The 22,226-nt window shown below is 45.7% G+C and overlaps 1 protein-coding gene across 2 annotated transcripts in view; it reads left to right on the plus strand.

The window, feature by feature from the left end:
• Positions 1–22,226, plus strand: part of GAR1 (GAR1 ribonucleoprotein) — a 70,102-nt gene that overhangs the window by 27,180 nt on the left and 20,696 nt on the right. For both annotated transcript variants that reach the window (XM_085635636.1, XM_085635642.1), the window contains exons 3-4: positions 2,242–2,396; positions 17,315–17,374. In XM_085635636.1, the coding sequence (XP_085491762.1) occupies positions 2,242–2,396; positions 17,315–17,374 (215 nt within the window). The remainder of the gene's footprint in view (positions 1–2,241; positions 2,397–17,314; positions 17,375–22,226) is intronic.

The following is a 22,226-nucleotide window of genomic DNA, read 5'->3' on the forward strand; positions in this document are numbered from 1 at the left end:
ACAGTTCGGAACCTGTCAACATTCTAATATCTATCACTCCAGGTCAGCAATGGGTATCTCCATAAAGGGGACTTGGCAAGATAAACGACGAGACATAAAGGCCAAACACCTTGTAAAGGAAATAGACCATCCAGACTCTGGTTGAGAGAGTGTAATAAACAGCAGAACCCAGGCTTAGAGGCCTTTGGCACGGTCCCATCACACATCAACCTTGCATTCTATTCTAGAATATGCAATAGTCACACTGGCGCTATTCCTTTAACTTGATTTATTTTACATTAGAGAAAAGTTGGGGATTACTTTCTGCAGGTAACTGAGCTGGCTGTCAAGCCAATTTTCCACTGCCGGGCAAATAACTTACCAAGCACTATGTACTCAGTAAACTATAAGAATCTAAAATGGACTGAGACACCATTTAGTCTATAGAAACAGCATTACAGGCCATAGAAACCTGCCAAAAAAGAGAAGCTATCACCTTTGAAAATTGTAGACTATTCATGAACCAAGAATACTATAAAAGCAAGGCCATTAGGCCCCCGTCAACAGAGTCAGGGGCCTGTTTCTAGCGTATTTAATGAATAAGGAAAGGAACACTGACAGCATTTCCATGCCTTGAAATCGAGAATATGTAATTTATCTTCAGACAAACTCAATTTGCTCCATTGTTTCTGAAGGCAATGTAAATTATACAAAATCTGTTAGCTTTATTATTTAACAACGTTTCTTCAGGGATCAGTTGTTTATTTGCTAGACACTATCTCACATACTTAAACTAATTTATAATCAAGCCAGTTATTGTTTAACCTGTCTGTGACGTGTGCCTGTGCAAATGTTTGTGTGTGGGTGGATGTCCTTGTCTGTGAAGTGTGTGCCTGTGTTTATAGGTGTGGGTACCTGCGTGTGTGATGTCAGTGAAGTGGGTGCTTGTGTGTAGTGTCTAAATATACGCGCCTGTGGCTTGCAGAGGTGCCCACCATGCTCGGATGGGGATGCCCCAGTGCAGAAGTTTGGTTTCTCCTGTTGACGATGCCCAGCTGGGTGTATTCAGAGTCCCTCACACTCTGTGTATCTCACCTCACACACTGCTAGGGCACCTTTTGCGCCCCCATGCAGTGACCCACATGCACGCAGACTCGGGCAGCGCGGCTCGGGTGCCTCATTACCTCTCACTGCAGGGCGCCTATCCCGGATAGCATGATACTGACCGCAGGCTGATAACGCTGCCTTCTTCACAGGGTGATGTGCGGATTTACAAACGGGTGGAATCCACCCTTCGGGGGAGTTGTCTCTCGCGACCACCACTTGGGAGCTCACCCTTCCTTCCTGTTTTCTGAGCTGCTGCAGCTTCACCGACTAGTCTTACAGGGAATGGATTCTAAACACTCTCTGAGCCCCTCTTGGACTTCTTTTGGGGCCTTTCAGACCCCCTCCCACCTACACCCAGAAACTACTACATTCGGGCCTGTGGCACCTATTCCACTCTGCTCTGGGAGGAGCCGGGTCAGGCTGACCTATAGAGCAACCAGGCAGCACCAGGCGATCTGATAGATTCGAGTGTGGGCCCGTGTTTTGGCTGTTTGTGGGCCTGTTAGTGGTCTGCTGGGGTCAGCATGTGTCCATGTGTGCATGATTATATTCTTGTTTCAGGCACAAACCTAACCTTACACCCAATAGTATATTGGTTTCTTTTTGCGCGCCTAGGATGTCAGCAGAACAAGCGATAGACAGTTTTGCCAGTCACTATCTTTGTTAGAACAGATTCGCAGTTGCTTTATTAACCTCCCTGCTTTCTCACAGTTGCTTGAAAATGCACCATTTGACCACTCTTTTTTTCAAAATTTGCTCGTGGGGGAGAACCCCTCCCCCCCCAACCCCCTGTAGGTGGTTTGGTCTCGCTCGCTACAGTGCTGTACGACAATTGGTTTACACCTTACCACTTTCAAATGTCACCAGCCGCCACTGCATTTGCCCCTTATTCATGTTAAGCAGGTTCATTCCGGGTAATTCACCCTAATGGAGCACGCATTTTATACCTTGCTTATGTAAGGGCAGATGGAATATAGCAGGAAAGTTAATGTGCAGCTCAGACATTTTTTACACTTTAGTTTGATTAATTGTTATGCTTCGCTGCAGGACAATATACTTCATTATGCACTTGTTGATTTCAACTAAATGTACTCCGTGTTATCAATTTGTTTCAAGTTGTTAAACTGCAAGTTAGTGTTTTTCTTTCTCTTTCAGTGGTAGGAGAGTTTATGCATCCATGCGAAGACGATGCTGTGTGTAAATGTACAGCAGAAGAGAACAGGGTTCCCTACTTCAACGCGCCCATCTATTTAGAAAACAAAGAGCAAATTGGGAAAGTGGATGAAATTTTTGGACAGCTTAGAGACTTTGTATCCTTTTACTACAAGTATAAATTGATTTAAAGTAGGAAACATCCAGACGGGGCCCTGCTTGTGCATGACCTGCAAGTTGGAGGTTTGCATGCAATCCTCTTCTCTTTGTTGTTTAATCTAAGCATTTGTGCTGGTACCAATAAGCAGGCAGGTTTATTGTGCACTTGCTTAGAGGAGGTGTTTCTTGCTGTGGCTCCTGGTCACAATTTACACTTTCTTGTATGGTTCCAAAGCATACATTCTCTTTGTATGCAACAGTTTTGCTAGGCCATCTTCCAAATCCTGTCTGGTAAGTAGTTTTCTATTTAGTTGCAAGTGTGTTTCAATATTCCTCTTTCACTTCATGGCTCGTGGACAGCTTACTAAATAGTTGATGATTTTTAATGTCATGGAGGTGCCACCGTTTTTTTGAGATTTTTAGAATTGTGCATCCACCACAAGCGTAACCAAGTACTCTGGCATCAATACTTTAATTCCCTGCCCACTACATCCAATTTCTGTTTTTATTTCTCCCTACCATATTTCCATGATTTTTCTGTTGGCTTTTCTACAGTATTTTGATGCAGTTGTAACACAGTTTTCACAAATTGCTGCTGTGACTTCATATTTTCCTCAAAAGCACATATTACTGTTGCAGTGATACTTGGAAATGTTTTGCCTTGCATAGCTTCAACATTATTTGTTTAATTATTTTCTGCGTGCAAATGTAAGCGCAAACTGCTTGACTGCAACAGGTGAGCGGGTAATGTATGCAGCTCAGTCATTGTTATGAATTAATAAATTTTCTAGCATAGCTCTATAAACTGAGTCCCCTTAAGATGATCTCTGGTTGGAGGAATACAAATATTGATTCTAGGTTCATGTCTGAAAGTAGTTGTTGGTCTCAGTGCCTATAGTCATATGGAGTATATTCCATAATAGCCTGTGATTTGAAAAAAGCCCCCCCCCCCCCCCCGAGACTTTTGACCAGTAACATGCTCTGTGTCTGAACTAGAAGTCAGTTGGATAACCGCATGCAGCATCAAGGTGTGCCCTAGAGAGGTACATAGTCATCTTTGACGGAACAGCTTCATAGTGAGGTTACATTTAAAAATGTAATGGCTGTATTCCCTCCAGAGCAGAGTCCTATAGGTAGTAGTATAGTAGTTTATTTGTACAAGTTAATAAACAACCTTCACAATATTCAGTTAAACAGCATGACGCATCAAAAATCTACATTTACAAGTTAAGAAGGATGAGATAAAAACAGCTGATTCCTGATCACTGATTAGACTGTAAAGAGCTCGATTTCTCAATTGCGATCGTGCATAAAATAGTCCATTCTAGCTAATTAAATGTACAAAACTTCAGCAGCATGGTAGTTCATTCAGTGTGCAAGTCCTATAGGTAGGGTCTGAGGGAGAGCCTGCCATTTTAATATGAAATAAAATCTGTCATTCCCAGCTCGGTGTTGTATGTGTGCTTGCAGCATTTAATCTTGGCGAGCCATGAAGGGCTAACCAGCCAAATCTATGGCCTCCGGATAGAAGTTAATGTCTTAAAGAAAGAGATTAGGAGTTTGCAAAGGTAGTTATGTAGGACATACACCATTTTAGGTAAACTAATCCACTTGATTAATGCTCTTCTCCCAATTATTAGTAAGGATAAGGTAGTCCAGTGAGGCAGATCTCTGCGGGTTACTTCCAGTGGGAGTTGGTTATTTCCAGCCCATGCAATGGCATCAAGAGATTTTACGTTTTGGGTGTCAACCTGAAATGCTGATTTGGCATACCAAGTTTTATTGTCTGTTTTGAGACACAAGGGGAAGAAGCAAGTCTTTTTCCAGTAAGATTGGCCTGAATGGAAGCCACGTTACCTGCATAGTCATGACTAGCGCGTCTCATCTGTTAGGGTGGCTAAGATAAATTAGCGGACGATCTGCGTAAAGGGATACCATATCCTGCAATTTGTCTGTGCATTGAAAGCCGTACATTTTCGATCAACTCGTAGGTTTAGTGCTAATGGCTCAATAGCCAGTACTAAGAACAAGGATGAAAGCAGCATCCCTGCTTGGTCCCCTGCTCAATTGTGAAAGAGCTCAACCGGGAACCCCTCACTTGAAGTGTAGCCGTCAAAACCGTTTGCAGTTTATGAATGTGTGCTATGAAATTCGGACCACACTCCACATGTGAAGTGATAAAATAATTCAATGAAAGGTTATCAAGCCCCTTCTCGAAATGTTATATATGAGGGCTAGTGGCTCCTGCTGTTTATTTCTCAAAGGTAGGGCATTTAAGACCATTTGCTGTTATGGTGTGCTGATCTGCCTAGCTTGATATCACACTGTTCCAAGTGATTCAAGTCTCCAGTCTTTGTAGGTAATTGTGTAGAGTTTTTGGCCTCTTCATTTATAATAGATATTGGCCTAGAGGAGGCACATTCCTCCTTTGGCTTCTCTGACTGTATGAATGTATTGAAGTACAGAGAGGCAACAGAAATATTGTGTACAAAGGACGCAGCACTCCGGAGCTTATAAAGTTTGGCGAATTTAATCCAGCAACACTCCACCAGCGCGTTTCAGCCTCAACTAGGCCTTGATCACGGTTAGTGAGTCCTTCCTTTAATGCACTATATATACCCACTCCGCCTTAATGTGGCATTGTGGGAATTGAAGTGCTTTCAATTGAAACTTTATTTACAAACTATTTACAAGGAATTTGCTCTATTGTCATTCATTAAGCGTCACTACATTATTCGCCATGTATTAATATAGTACATTTATAATGTTGGCGCGGCATTAATTACTTATAATTGGCATTGTGCCATCAGTTCATTTCAGGGTGTTGCATCTCGACATCCTGTTTTATCAGGGTATAGTACCCATTCATCATGATTATGTAGGCGTCCAACATACAGTCATTTAAACATGTTCTTATTGAGGTATAGTACTTAATTTGAAATCTTCATGATAATCATTCAAGTTCTTCCAGGTGTACAAAAATTCCTCATCGTTATTCATCCCTTTCGGTGTCTTACTTCTGAGCCTTATGATATATTGTGATTCCAATTGCCGCAATTGTTTGATTCTGTTACCTCCACGTTCATAAGGTGGTGTTGTCCATTCCAAAATAGCACATTGATTTCCAGTCTTCATTTTGGGATTGTGGCAGATGTTTGGCGGTGGCATACGTCATATCCTTGTTTTTTAAGGCTCTATGTGCTTTAAGATGCGTTTTTTCAACATGCAAATTGTGCTTCCGAAATAACTCCGTCCACAGTTGCGTTCAGCGTTGTAGATAACATATTGAGTGATGCAGGTGATTTTGTGATGGATTTGAATGACGTTACCATTGTACTCCGTTATATTTGCCTTGTTTTTGCCAATTTTGCAAGCTTTACATGAATTGCACTTTTTGAAGCCTTTTTGTTGTTCGTTTAGCCAGTTTTTCTTTGATTCTTGAAAGTGGCTTTTCACTAGCAGGTCTTTTTAAAGATTTTGTTTTCTTATGTTACAACCGGTTGTAACCCCAGAAGTGGTCCCACATATGTGTCACTTGGAATTAAGTGCCAGCATTTCTTGATCTTATCGATTATTGTCCCACTTTCCTTGCTGTAGGTTGTCACAAATCTGGGTGCTTCTTGTTGTTCTAATTTTTTGGCTTTCTTTTTAGGGATCAATGTATCCTCTCTTTATTTCATGTCAATTCTTTGTTTACATTTGTTCAGCACTGTATCTCTGTATGCTCTCTTTCTGAGTCGGTTGGTTGTTTCCAGGATTTTTTCTTCAGCATCTTCAGGTTTGGAACAGTTCCGTTTCATTCGAACAAACTCGCCATAAGGAATGCTTCTTATTAACAAATTGGGATGGAAACTTGTCCCATGTAGAATGCTGTTTGTGGCAGTCTTTTTTCTGAAGAGAGTAGAATGTATTTGATTGTTGTCAATGTAGATTATGGTGTCCAAAAAAGCAATTTCTGTTTGGCTTGTTGCACATATGAATGACAGTCCTATATTGTTCGTTTTTAGGTTGTAGAAGTATTCTTCAAACTCATGTTCGGTGCCATTCCAAATTATAAAGACTTCCTCAATGTAGTGGACCCAATAAGATGATTTTGTCCAACTCAGTTTGATGTTCCATGCTCCAAGCTATTTTCTCCCACCAGCCCATTGTGGTGATAGCACAATTTGGAGAGAGAGAAATTTCCACTTTTTTGTAAATACAGGTTCGAGGCATGTGGGCTGCTGAATTCATATCTGTGCATAGATCGCCGCCTAGTGTTGGGTCCGGATGTTTGCACGTTGTTGTCCTGGAAGAGTCTTCGAAGTATCCTTGGATAGGTGACTCCTCCCCTGGACTACAGTGCGCATGGGCATCCTCTCCATCCTCAGATTGTTTTTTTCCGCCATTGGGTTCGGATGTGCTATCTTAGCTCAAGTTAGGAAAAAATTTTGTCGAGGCCACAAGGCCTTTAGTTCGCGTCGGTACTGTTTATCGATCGGTTTTCGATACTCTCTGTTAGTTTACTAACTTTCAGCACCGACTTTGTTCGCATTTACCTGTCCATCAACTACTTCGACGATGGAATCGAGGACGCCATTCAAAAGGTGTCCGGTATGTAATGCGAAGTACCCACACATCGACGTCCATCCGGTGTGCAACAAATGCCTTTCGCCGGACCACGACGAGTCGACATGTATGGCCTGTGCCCGGTTCCGTTCAAAGAAGACTCTGCGGAATCGTCGAGCGGCGAGGCTCGAAGCGCAGCACGCGGCACCGGCCCCAGCTGACATCTTCGACGACGCGGACGACGTCGAAGAAGTAGAAGTCTTACCCTCCAGTCCCGTTTCCGACCAAGAACCCGGATCGGACGAGGCCGACTAGTCACTCTTCCACAGAGGTGAAGACGACACCGAGGTAGGAGACGACGAGGAGGCCTTAGGGGCCGAAGAGAGTAGCTCCGATGATGAACAAGGCCTACCTGTTCAAACCGAGAATTCACCAGTGCCACAGATTATGGCTCCGGTCGAGGGATCGCCTTCGGGCCTTACCCGAGACCTATCACGCAGTCCTTCGGCCCCGCCCTCGGGCCCGGCCTCGGACGTTCAGCGGCAGCCATTACCGCTTAAGCCAGCTGGTTTCCCTTCCACGAAACCGAAACCGAAAGCTGCTCAGGTTCCTACGAAACCGAAACTGAAAGTGGCGCTAGTCGGATCGAGGCCTTCAACACCTTCGACGCCGGCGCACCGTGTCGGCACCGACCGCACCAAGGGGGACTTCGGTGCCGAACTCGAGACGGGCGACATGGGAGTCGACAAACGGAAGAAGGCCATCGGCGCCGACAAACCTGCTCGGTTACCGGCGTCGACGCCACCGACACCGAGGGCCGTCCCGCCTGCTACGCCTCGCAGCACTCCCTCGACGACACCGAAACCTCACGTGTCGAAGACGTCGACGGTGATCTCCGCACCTCGGCTCGATGCACCACGGGCGCAGAAGATATCTGCAGCCGCCTCGACGACCCTGGCGGGGGCCACGACCTCTAAGGCGCCCCGAGTACGGCCTGGCGCAATGCCAGGCTGCAAAACCAAGGCTGCCCTCCAGGCCCAGTCGGGTTCGATCGATCCAGCGGTTTCGTCGGTGCCGACCAGCATTACCTTCGGCTTGCCTCCATCCACAATCCCGAAGGCGTTTCAACTCAGGACACAGGCCACCAAAACTGCGGTTACGCCTGTCGAGCCGTCTCCGTCACGCGTCATCGACGCCGACACTGGCAGGATGATTCTCCACGACCGAAGGATAACTTCGGAACCGCCATTGGAACCTTTCCGGATCCCGCTAAAGAGGAAGCTGCCTGTGGACACAGAACCTCTCCTGTATGAACCCTTTCATTCACCCTACCAGGATCCACACCGGGCCTCCCCCACACGCTCCGACACGGATGCATTGGAGGACTACATGGGTGAACAAGTCCCCTACCATGTGGACACGGACCCTGATGACCAGCAGGACCCTGACCAAACTTGGGGCGACCCTGCAGACCCCAGTGCACCTCTTGATGCACAGGACCCACAACTATATGGGGCAAAAACGTCACCCACAGAGGATACTGCGGCGTTCAACGCTCTGATTGAACGGGCGGCGAACAACCATGATGTACAGCTTCACTCTGATATCATCGAAGATGACTTTCTAATGGACACCTTTGCATCCTCAGAAAGACATGTAAAGACTCTGCCAATGTTAAAGGGGGTCCTTAAGCCAGCCACTGACATTTTCAGGGAACCCACCAGGGCACGAGTGATAAACCCCAGGATCGATAAGAAATACAGATCAGCACCTGGGGATCCTACTTACATCAGAGGACAATTACCACTCGACTCCATCGTTGTGGCGAATGCCCGCAAGAGGGCACACTCGCAGACAACGGGTGACGCTCCTCCCCCGGACAAGGAGTCCAAGGTGCTGGAGACCTCCGGCAAGCGAGTTGCCGCACAAGCTGCAAGCATATGGCGCATAGCTAACACTCAAGCGCTCCTCGCTCGCTACGATAGGGCGCACTATGACACAATGGAGCACCTCCTTCAACACCTCCCTGACCCCTACAAAGAAGGTGCAGAAATCCTTATCAGAGAGGGACAGCTACTCACGAATGCTGCCATCAAATGTGCACTAGACGCTGCTGACACGGCTGCCAGGGCCATCAACACTAGCGTCATCCTACGACGTCACGCCTGGCTACGTATCTCAGGATTCAAGCCTGAGGTACAAAACAATATACTTAATCAGCCCGTCAACCCCGGCTTTTTGTTCGGGCCTGAGGTTGACGCCACCCTCGAGAAGATAAAAAAGGACACGGACACTGCAAAGTCCATGGGCGCCCTACAAACTCAGTCCTTTCGGAGCGGCTCCTTTCGTCGCCCCGGAAACAAGGGAGCAGGCAGAGGACAGGGGTCACAACAAACATATAACAAGGGTAATACGCAGACCACCTACGATAAGAACACCCGAGGTGGCTATCGTGGCTCCAGTACCAAGGGCAGAGGACGTGGCTACGGCAACACCAGGTCCTCCCCCAAGAACAAGCAGTGACGCCCTCTCCCTTCCTCCCGACCACATAACACCTGTCGGGGGAAGGCTACAACGGTTCCTGTCCACGTGGAACTCCATCACCACGGACAGGTGGGTCAAAGATATTATAAAATACGGTTACTGTCTGGAGTTAACTTCCACTCCACCCACAATACCACCAAGAAACCGTCCTATGTCCTCAGAGCACTTGACGCTCTTACAGCAAGAGGTAGAAAATATGCTTCTAAAAGGCGCTATCGAGGTCGTACCCGTCCACGAGCGGGGCACGGGGGTTTACTCCCTCTACTTCTTAATTCCAAAAAAGGACGGGTCGCTCAGGCCTATATTAGACCTGAGACCCCTGAACCAGTACATTCTTTCGGAGCACTTTCACATGCTCACTCTACAGCAAGTCCTTCCGCTTCTCCAGCAGGGAGACTTCCTAGCATCACTGGACCTCAAGGATGCGTATTTTCACATACCCATCCACCCCTCACACAAAAAATACCTCAGGTTCACTGTTCAGGGGCAGCACTATCAGTTCAAAGTCCTTCCCTTCGGCGTGACAACAGCGCCCAGGGTTTTCACAAAGTGCCTAGCTACGGTGGCGGCACATTTACGGAGACAGCACATACACGTCTACCCCTACCTAGACGACTGGCTCGTTCAAGCGAGATCAGCCCAGCAATGTGCAAGCCACGTGTCCCGTACCATTCACCTTCTTCACAGTCTGGGATTCTCACTAAATTACCCAAAGTCTCATCTCCAGCCCGCACACGTACAACAGTACCTAGGTGCGACTATAGACACTCTGGCGGCCACAGCTCAGCCAAATTTAGTGAGGATCAACGGCATACAAGCGCTGATCTCCAAGTTCAGACCCAACCACTCGCTTCCAGCGCGAGTGTTTATGCAGTTGATAGGCATGATGGCCTCCTGCATCTTCATAGTCCCGCACGCGAGATTACATATGCGCCCACTTCCGGAGTGCCTAGCACGTCAGTGGAATCAGGCTCAAGGACAGTTGAAAGACCTAGTGTTGGTGAGCGGTCGGGCATACAACTCTCTGCATTGGTGGAATCCACAAAACCTTTGCAAGGGCCGACCGTTTCAAGAGCCTGTTCCACAAATAGTACTGACAGCGGACGCGTCTCTCCAGGGATGGGGAGCTCATGTACTCCACTACACAGTGCAGGGACTATGGACGACACAACAGAAGAAGATGCACATCAACCTTCTGGAACTGATGGCAATCTTCCTGGCCATGAAGGCTTTCAAAGTACATCTGTGCAACAAGGTCGTGTTGATCCGGACGGACAACATGACCGCAATGTACTACATACAGAAGCAGGGAGGGACACACTCTCCACAGTTGTCTCATCTGGCTCAGAGCATGTGGAAGTGGGCCATTCAGAGGAACATGTTCCTCATGGCGGAACACCTCCCCGGCAAGGACAACCAGATGGCGGATCTGCTCAGCAGACACAGCCACCAGATGCACGAGTGGGAGTTACACCCATCGGTACTCCAACCGTACTTCCAGCAGTGGGGTCACCCAGAAATAGACCTATTCGCGACAAGCGAAAACGCAAAATGCCAAAGCTTCGCCGCCAGATTCCCACACCCGCAGTCGCAGGGCAATGCGATATGGATGAACTGGTCCGGCAGATTTGCGTACGCTTTTCCCCCAGCACCGTTGATACCGCTGGTGGCTCGCAAACTCCGACAACACTCCCTGACACTCGTCCTAGTTGCTCCCACGTGGGCACGCCAGCCGTGGTACACCACCTTCCTCGAACTTTCCGTGGTACCGCATCAAAGGCTGCGGATCAAACCCGCGCATTTGACGCAGAACCATGGAGAGGTTCAGCACCCAGATCCGCAACAGCTGAACCTGGCGATCTGGCTCCTGAAGTCCTAGAGTTTGGCTATCTCAATCTGCCACCTGACTGTATGGACATCATCAAGGAGGCCAGGAGACCCACTACAAGAGCTTGCTATGCAGCCAAATGGAAACGATTCGTCATTTATTGCGGTAATAATGACATTAACCCGCTGGACGCATCCATCCACAACATCATATGTTACCTCTTACACCTATACCGATGCAATCTGGCGTACACCTCTATACGTGTCCATTTGACCGCAATATCAGCCTATCTGCAAACCAGGCAGCACCTCTCTCTCTTCAGAGTGCCTGCCATCAAAGCATTCTTGGAAGGACTCAAACGAGTCATTCCACCTAGTCACCCACCGGCTCCAATGTGGAACCTCAACTTGGTCCTCACACGCCTGATGGGTCCACCCTTTGAACCTCTACACTCATGCGAGATTCAATTCCTTACCTGGAAAGTAGCCTTCCTGGTAGCGATCACTTCCCTAAGAAGAGTTAGTGAACTCCAGGCACTAACCGTTCAAGAGCCATTTATTCAGGTTCACGCCAACAGGGTCGTACTACGTACCAACCCCAAATTCATGCCCAAGGTAATATCGCAGTTCCACATGAACCAGACTATTGAACTGCCCGTTTTCTTCCAAAACCCACAAACTGTTGCAGAGAGGGCATTACATACACTAGATGTACGGAGGGCCCTCATGTACTACATCGACAGGACTAAACCCTTCAGGAAGACAAAACAACTGTTCGTTGCCTTTGCCCCACACCACAAAGGTAACGCCATCTCCAAAGCAGGGATAGCCAGATGGATAGTTAAGTGTATTCAAATCTGTTATCAAAAGGCAAAACGCACATTAACTATTCCACCACGAGCCCACTCAACACGCAAGTTGGGGGCTTCCATGGCCTTCCTAGGAAATATTCCCCTGCATGATATATGCAGAGCAGCCACATGGTCCACTACACACACATTTACAAAACACTATTGCGTAGATGTGCAGTCAAAACAGCAGGCAGCTGTAGGACAGGCTGTTCTCAAAACACTTTTTCAGACCGCTGCAGCTGGCACGGGTAGCCGCCGCCAATAGAGGGCACTGCTATGTATTCTATGCACAGATATGAATTCAGCAGCCCACATGCCTCGAACTGAATATGCTACTTACCAGTATGCATCTGTTCTTGGCATGTAGGGCTGCTGACATTCATATCGCCCTCCCTCCTCCCCGGCGCCTGTCGCAGCTGCAGCTCTCAGAATTATTGCAAGCATGGTCATCACTTTCTGTATCTACTCCATCACTGCCACAATGGCGAAAAACAATCTGAGGATGGAGAGGATGCCCATGCGCACTGTAGTCCAGGGGAGGAGTCACCTATCCAAGGATACTTCGAAGACTCTTCCAGGACAACAACGTGCAAACATCCGGACCCAACACTAGGCGGCGATCTATGCACAGATATGAATGTCAGCAGCCCTACATGCCAAGAACAGATGCATACTGGTAAGTAGCATATTCATTCCTTGTTGAAGATCAAAACATTATTCCTTAGACACATTTCAATCATTGAAATCAACATCCATGTATGTTTTAGCTCAGTTACCTTTCTATGTTTTAGAAAGTAATTGCACACCTCCAATCCGATTTCATGTTTGATGGATGTGTATAGCGAGATTAGATAGCTGGTTATCAGTAAATATTGATTGCTCCAGCTGATGTCTGTTCGTATTCTCAGGTAATCACACGAGGAGACGATGGGTCTTACTGGGGGATGGTGAAGTTTCTTATGGATCTTCAGTAAGAAGTATATTGTGGGAATTACCGGAAAGTCATTCATCAAAAATGTGTGCTCTTCATCGCTGATTAGGTTAGACCTTCACTCCTGTAACTTCTTACTCCGATCTAGTGTAATTTTACTCATTGGATTTGACTGGATCTTGCAATAATTGGTAGTATCATTTAGCTGCCTCAGAGCTTCGTTCATGTAATCATCTTTATCCAAAAGCACAATATTGCCCCCTTTTGTCAGCGGGTTTTATCATTTCATTTTCAACCAGTTTTTTGATGGCTTCTCTTTCCTTTTGATTTTAATTTTCTCTTTGATTTAAATTTCTTCCTTTTGTTAATTTTTCCAGTTTTCCAATTACAGCCTCTGCAAATATATCCATTCTATTTCCAGGAGATAATGTTGGACAATATCCTTCTTAGCCCACTCTCCAATCATTTATCCGTCTCAATGGATAGTTCTTCCAGTACTTGTTCCTCTGTCATTTCTTCATCTTTTAAGCTAAACATGAGATCAAACATCATTTTCAAGTCAGGGATTTGATCAATGTTTATTTCTGTTTCTTGGCTGCATTGATTTGACTCTTCCGTTTTGTCTTTTTGATGGTTTTTATTTGCATGTATTTTTGCCAGTTTAGGCACCCGCCGTTGTGTGCACCGAAAGACCCAGGATTCCTTTGCACGCAGAGGCAACAGAAATATATTCATCTACAAAACTAAAATGTTGCTTTGTGGTAATTAAGTACTCCTTGTTCCCGGATTTACTCTTTTTGGAGATCTCTAGCTCACCCACATTGTTGCAAAAACAACAGTTGATGGACAGAATGCAGAACAATGTCATACATTCACCCCAGTAAAAAGATCTGGGCCTATATCCATTGTTTATTTGCTCACCATGCTGTTCCAGTTTGAACCCAGCCTTATGCAAATCAGTCTTGATCTGTGCCTCATGGGTACAGTCTGGCCCGAACTGCCAAGCCAGGTCCTCCCTGGACTGGAAACAAGCATCCTAGGACCGGTTTCAGGGTTTCACCTCTCTTCAGTCAGAATAGCTTGATTCCAGTGGGATTGTTGCAGCACTATTATCCAAATTATCTTTTTTGTTGGAGACTGCCTTCTGTTTTTAGTTCTCTTGGAGTCCAAAAAGTCTAATGTGCCCAGCATTATTCTCATCCTGGACTTCCTTCCAATAAAATGACCTTATTTGTCGCATCTGGTTTTTGAATCACTGTTTTGTTTCCAGGCATTTTGCTGTTTAAGTCATGCAGATTAGCAGAAGCTGATTCTTGAATCTGTATTCCAGTAGAAGCTGCATCTGTTTGAATTGAAAATCTTTATGTACCATTGCGATTGTCATAAGAGTTTTGTCAATGGTGCTAGGAATGTTTTCCCTGTTTTTTTCTTGCTTTGGTCCGGACCTGTGATGCCATGCTTTTTGAAGTTCGATCTTCTATTTCTTCTTTTAGTGTGTGCTTCATGGTTTCGATTCCACCAGTGCAAGTTCCCAATGCTTTAAGTAGTAGTGGCCTTACTCAGATAAAAGGGTTGAATTATTCGTGAGTCTCCAGACCTGATTGTTTTTCAACAAAGTTTTTTGTTGCCCCTTACAAAAGTGTGCATTTGATGCTCCTGTTAATCTGCCCTTTTCTCCTTAAGATAAGTTTGCCTTTGGTTTTCTGTACATCAGTACTTTTTAGGTCTCGCCTGAGACAGCGCATGCTGTCTCTTCGAGACATTTAGTAAGTGGCTTTTAAAAGTGCCACCAGAGGCTTTTGGTGGCCTAAAGCTTGAGTGCACGTGAGCGTGCACGCCCGCAGCCGCCATCTGCCTTTCTGTCATGGCTCATTAATCCTCCTCCACCCACTTGCTGTCTGCTCTCACTTCCCCCCCTCCCTTCTCCCCCTCCCTCCTCGTTAGCTTGTTGTTCTTAACTTCGGAAGAATTTGATGTGAATTCTTTAAGGAGCAGTTCACTTCCAACTAAGCCAATGCCGCCTCAGACAGACATTTTCTGGTGTTTGTTGTGTTTCTTTTTGTCACATTTGCCATATAATCACTGTATAGAACGTTACACCATTAAGCACTCTTAGATCTTTTTCACTGTACGGTAACTTGTTGCACAGTGCCCGTTTTTGATTTAATGATTTAATTCTTTAATCTGTTACAATTAGCGTCCAGTTGTATTAACTTTCTCCACCCCTGCTTAGCTGTTTTCACACTAGTTGCCCCGTCTACTGTTGGGGTTTCCGTTTGGATTACATACAGTTGGGACGAGTTTGTGGGGTTACATTGCTAGTCAGCCTGCCCATGCAAGCCACTGTGCTTTACCTATGAGATTCACTTAACCAGCGCTGCGCTGTGATTAGGCCATAAGCCCCATCTTTCATTGAGATAGCACTCGCATCTCACCGTCTTTATGGCGTTTAGCTCCCTCGCTCGTCAGACTTTAATGCGAACATAGAAGAGTTCACGCGTCTCCTTCACATTTTTATTCCCCCACTGTGCCGCCACTCATTTCTTTACTTCTTTCATTGTCCTCGGAACCTCTCCCGTTTCGGCGTCGGATATCTATCCACGATTTGGGGCATTGTCGTGATTGTGCATGTCATGCTCTGCAGCAAAATTACAGTTAATCAGTTTGCACTGTCATATTTCATGTTCACCGTAAAACACACGCATCTCGTGACTCCTAACTTAATGCAACTCAGTTACCTACCTATAAAGCTGTTACTTGCCCGTGTCGTCTTTGCTGCCTGCAACCACTACGGGACTTGCTGATGACATATATTTCCCCACATTTCATGATTTTCATAGTGACGTGACAAAGATTGCACGCTTTTGTGAAGCTGCAACAAATTTCATAGACTTTTGCAAAGTATACCTTTCTGTGCAATTGGCCTCATTCAAAATATAGAACCATCTTTATAGTCAGTGAAGAGGGTGGCCTCAGCAGAACAGGAATATGTTTGCTATATATGAATGCACACATGTATGATCAGACTCTTTATTTCCAAAAAAAATGCAATGTTACAGAAATATTGCGCATTATTCAATTCATTGACATAAGCAATTACAAATATCATACAAATCTACAAAAATAGCAATTAATTAAATCCATACAGCAAACACAGAACTAAAACCTAAAACAAATATAAAATGGTATATAAATTAAAATATCTTTAACATTAATTGAGCGTTCTGCAGCCCACGCGTATCAAAATGTTTGAAAGCGCAACAGTTTAACCAACACATGCAAAGCTCATTCCATCAGTTAAGGCTACAAGAGAGTACAGGCCTACATAACATAAATCGGCAGAGAGACAATCCATTTAAAACAATCATTGGCATTGCCTATAGGTCTCGCTTTTGCTGTTGCATGCCAAACACTTATAAGGTACAAGGTTTAGCCATGCACCAGCTGATGTTGTTGCACCAAGGATATTGTGCTGCAAAACTAAATACTTATAAGGTCCCAAAAGCGAGACCTATTGGCTATGCCAGTGTTTGTTTTTCAACCCATAAGTTCCAAAACATAGGACTGTCCTGTTAGACACTTCTACTAAATGTTTCTTGCTAAAATTGAAACATTTTAGTCAACAAATGCCTGTATTTTCCTATAATATTGCTCTGCAATGTCTATTCAACAGAAATAGAGATGGGTTGATCTGCCATGTCACACCCAAAGACATGTGGCCATTCTGTCCTTAGTAAACTAAACGATTGACAAAATTGTGTTTAGTGTTTATTTCCTGCCTCCTAGTTTTCCTGAGTCCAAAATGTTGACAATCTGAGCAAGCCTTACTGTGATTATAGGAGAAGAATTTTGCAATACCAGCAAAGCCCGTTCCTTCTTTGCCTCTACTCTTTTTCACACGTATATCTGTTTCAGCAGGCAGGCCATACATTCTTTCACTAATGATTATGGTGCAGGACAGATTGCTTTGCTTGCAGCACCTAATCTCAGTTAAAAAAAAATCGCCATTAAAATTCCCTTAACAACAATTATAATCCCCTTATGACCAGGATGATCTTGTTTTAAGACAGAGATTTGACTTCAACTTGAAATAAATGTTTAAAATTAGGTTTGTTACTTACTTTATATGTGTGGGTGGTGAAAGCCAGTTTGAAATTTTTTGTTGCCCAACTTTAAGTTAAAACATTAATGTTATATTCCTTAAGCTGTACAAAAGTATTTTTCAGTAAAGCTGTCAGAAAATATGAAGCCCTCTTCTTTCAAGAAGCTACAGAAGGTAAGCCCACCACACCACAATGTTAATCCTCCTAGTTCTACAATTATCAAAACAGATTTTTTTCCTTTCATTATAGAGACTGTCAACTGGTAAAGATATTCACATACCTTTAAATACATCTCTAACTGTAATCTTTCAGTTTCCTCTGTGGTTTACACATTTTTCAGTCACTGGGTCACTATGTTTGTAACCCTTCTGGGATTGCCTGATTTTTGTGGTTGCTTGTTCAGGTTTCGTCATTGCTCTCCTGGTTGGCTGCTTTTGCGCTACCGCTCTCAATTCATCCGACAGGCTCCAGATCAGTCCTCATGACTGCACTCCCTAGAAATGAGAACCACCTATTACTTGAGTTTTGGTCCATGTTTTCGGAGTTTTTGTGTGTACTGCTGCGTAAAGTAAGCTAATATCGAAAAAGCTATTTGCTTAGGCTCTAATCCAATGCAGATTTGCTTCTGTCAAAGGCAGGAGTACCTTTCCAAAGTAGAAGTGTGTAAATGTGATAGGGTACTCCTAATGCAGATTTGGTGTCACGTTTATGTACACTGACTTTTGCACCTGTTTGAAAATCATCATTCATAAATCTTTTGAAGTGGATTAGTCATGGGAATCTATGACCTTCTTAGATTTCCTAAGATCTGGGACTCTTTGTGCAGACCTCTAAAGGCAGGAATGTGCACCAAATCTAGGATTGACCCTAAAAGGAGCTAGTGAACCTCCTCTGTCAGGATACCCATGAGAAGCTGCATAAGGTGCTTTTCTTTGTCCTGTTCCATCATTGGCTCCATGGTCCCAGAATTTCTTTAGGAGTGTTTTCAGAGCTCCCAGAGCTCCCTCTGCTGTTTCCACCCATCACCCATTGATTCCATATAATAGCCCCCCCCCCCCCCTCACCTCTTTCCTCCTTTCTCACAAGCGGCCCCTGTTTAAAGATTTCCTTCCCTCCCATACTGCAACACTCTTATCTACTGCTCTCAAACTGCTAAGAGGCATTGGCAAAGCAATGTCTGGCCTCTGCAACCATGTTTGAGAAACTGTTTTCTCTCGTTTTTTCATAGAGGTGATGGAAGATGCTCCAGAAGCTAAAATGAAAGCATGTTTTCTATATAAGTTCACACTATTGTCCTCTTCCATGTAAGAGAAAGAGTCTGATATTCTGAGTAAAGCATATACTCCCAAAAGCAGCAGCAGCAGTAGTCTGTCAGCTATTTGCCTAATAATCAAGTGCAGCTTCCCACAGTGTTGTAATGGACAATTGCAGCAATTACATTCTGCAATTATAGCATGTCTGAATGACATCTTGATGGAATCAAAGATATGAAATTGACCTTTAAAATTCAACAAAATGAGGAGTACATTTTGTCTTGGAAATTACGGTTAGTGCTCTAGAAAAGTAAAATTAGGGCACACTTTCTATAATCTCTCAACTATTTTCCTCATCAATGTTGGTAAAAAAGGACGGAATGCTGAATGAAGCATGTACTTCCAGCAGTAGCAGCAGCTTGTCAGTTGATTTTCCAGTGTTGTATGTGGCTTAACCACTGTTATTGTAATTAATAACTAGAGCACTAGCCTTCTGTATTGATAATAAACGTATACCACAACTGAACACAATGTTGCTGGAATCAAAGGTGTAAATCAAAGATGTTTGCTACAGAGGATGTTGTTGTAAATGAAGAAATTAAGGTTTTCTTTATTTCATAGAAACTATGGTTAGTTCTCTGCGAAATTAGCATGAGGACCCATTTTTTGTGAGTTCTCCAGTATCTTTGTCATCCGTTTCTGTAACCAATTCTGACATGCAGAGTGAAACATGTACCCAACACCAGCAGCAGTTTGTTAGTTAACTCCATAGTAGCACTAACCTGTTGTATTGAAGACAAAAGTGAGCACTCCTGCATGCAATTTGGTTGAAACATGAGTTTATTTTTAAAGCCTTTCCTGAGGAGCATGCTGAAATAAATGTTCTTTTAAAAGGGTTTAACATTGTTAAAGATAGCTATTTGCATTAGGACAGCATCCTCTTTCCACATCTATTTACTCAGGCTGCCCATTTCTCAGTTGCTTAACAGCTACTTTATCCAGTATTAGGGTATCTTTCATAGATTCACATGCCTGAATCATTCCCCGTCGTCGGGAATGGGAGTCACCGGTAAATAACAAAGTAATGTCCAGAAGACATAAGACAGTCATAGGCCTCAGAGGCCTTAGCTTAGTAAGCTATCCACGTCCTTATGTAAAAAGGACCAAATTTTGGCCAGAGCCAATCAGCTAACACCACCCTCTAGAACCTTCCTGGTAGGAGCTCTAGTCCCTCAGATTTTCTACCGCACGTCGTGCTAAGGGAGTCTCCACTGAGCTCTGCTCATTTCTTTGGATTTGACAGCATTTCTCTCAACATTCTGGATTTTCAGCATGGCTGATACACCTAAGAAGGGTTTATTCAGGCCCTGCGCCTCTTGTGGAAAAAAGAGGCTACATATCGACGACCAACACAAGGACTGCTTGTATTGTCTCTATCCCAGTCACAGTTCTAAGGACTGCAAGGTATGTCGGACTTTCTCATCTAAGACCTTGAAAGACCGAGAGGGGCGCCTTTTAATCTGGCTGCAAAGGCTAAAGGACAAGGAGGATGTGGCCTCTGAGGAGAGTGAGAGTTCTTCAGTTGCGTCTCACTCCTCATCTAAAAGACCAAGGGTGGCATCGCCGGGCCCTTCGTCGCAGCCACCTCAAAAGAAGACGCAGAAAAAGTCTTCAGAGGTCCAGGATTCGCCTGTTCCAGGGAGCTCGTCTCCTAAGGTGATGCCCCACACCTTCAAAAAGCCTATTGCCACCTCGTCGACGACAACAATGTCGACAGTAGCGTCGACGAGAAAATCTCCTTCGACAGCGATTTCAGTTACATCGTCGACGACGACTCTATCGACGATGACATCCCATTCCATGTCCTCGACGACGACAACTCCATCGTCGACGGCAGGCAAGTCAATCCCGTCGACGTTAGCCATAAAAAAGGCGTCGTCGAGTAAGCTGTCGACAGGAGCGTCGACGACAACGACACCGTCGACGAGAGCTTCATCTTCGTCGACGACAACATCGTCGACGAAGACACCGTCGACGACGAAGACACCGTCGACGAGAATATCACCGACGACGCCGTCGTCGACGTCATCGTCGACGAGGAGACCGTCTTCATCATCCTCGTCGTTGACGACGACCCCGACGACGATCCCGTCGACGGCATTGATACCTGTAACGTCGGTTACAGCTATACCATCGAGCCCCTTGAGGAGTATGGACTCGGACGACCAGAGTACATTTGTGCATGTACAAATAACCAAGCGTGCATTGACTCCGGCCCTCACTTCGCCCAGTAAGGTCTCAACCTTGCCTCCCACTCGCCTCTTTGAAGAGGAGGATTCGGACGACGCTAGTCTCTTTCCTGCGGCGACTAGTCCATCACAACTCCATGTGAAGTACCAGGATGTCTCGGATTACGAAGACAATCCCCAGGATTATGAGGAGGTTCCTCATCGAGAATACATGCCGCCTCCACCTTCCATGGTGTGTCTACCGGCAACCTTGGTCACAGACCTTCAGCTCTTAATAACGGACTATAAGCAGCGTTTTCCGACTCCGGCACCTCCACCGATGCCTGCGGGGCCTTCCAAGGAGGAGGCTACACGGCCACGACCGCCTCCACTGCGTTTGGAGAGGACGGCACCTCCGCCTCGGCCCGCCACGGACGAGGAGGAGGAGGAGGAGGAGGAGGAACCTGAGGAAGGAGAACTCCAGGACGTTCAATCCCAACAAGATGAATGGGACGATTACATCCTTCCGGCTCCTGTTTCGCCTGTCCCTACCACAGCCGACTCACCGCCCGACGACATCGGCGGTTTCCACAACATCATTGAAAGGGCGGCCCAGCGCTTCCAAATCCCGATGCCTTCGCATCAACAGGACTGTTTCTTATATGACTTTAAGGAACCCTTCAAGAAGACCGTCCGGGCAATTCCGATAATAGATTATATTTGGGACCAGGGCATAAAGATAATGCAGAACCCTTCATCAATGCCACCGGTTCTACCACGCCTGGACAAGAAGTATAAAGCTCCGGACACTGCTCCGGTTTGTCTTACAGGCCATCCAAAGCCGGACTCGGTTATCACTCAGGCTGCGCAGAGGAGGTCGAACAACCCAGCTGCGCTGTTGACAGCTCCGCCGGATAAAGAAGGGCGACGTATGGATAACATAGGGAAACGTTTCTCCTCTATGTCAGCCTTGACAGTGCGTGCCTCCAACGCTACTGCACTATTGGGACGGTACAACCGACAAATGTGGGCGGACATTGCCCCATATCTAGCGGATTTGCCCTCTGACTTAAAAGAAGAGGCAAAGAAGATTCTGTTGGAGGGTGAGCGATCTGCCACGGAACTGATAGACTGTGCAATGGATATTGCTTCCACAGGCTTTAGACAGCTGGCTGGTGCGGCTGCTCTCCGGCGCCAGGGTTGGCTCAAGGCAACTTCTTTCAGGCCGGAGGTCCAGACAAAAGTCCTGGACATGCCTTATGATGGCCAGTTTCTATTCGGTTCTCTTATTGACGAGGCATTGCAAGGTATCAAAAAAGATACAGACACTGCCAGAGCCCTGGGGTCTCTGCAATCTCGGAACCCTTCCTTTCGTGGGTCAAGAGGAAGAGGCCAGACTTCCTCCAGAGGAGACTTTCAACAGCGTTCCTCTTTCTCCTCTTCCCAGCAGTACCGTCCACAATCTCAGCAGCGACAACAGTCGTCTTACCACAAAACTTCCTTTCGTAACAGAGGAGGAAGACAAAAAGGTGCCGCGCGGCGGC

This window comes from Triturus cristatus, chromosome 2_1 (assembly GCF_964204655.1).
Source record: "Triturus cristatus chromosome 2_1, aTriCri1.1, whole genome shotgun sequence".
In the NCBI taxonomy this organism is placed as follows: domain Eukaryota; kingdom Metazoa; phylum Chordata; class Amphibia; order Caudata; family Salamandridae; genus Triturus; species Triturus cristatus.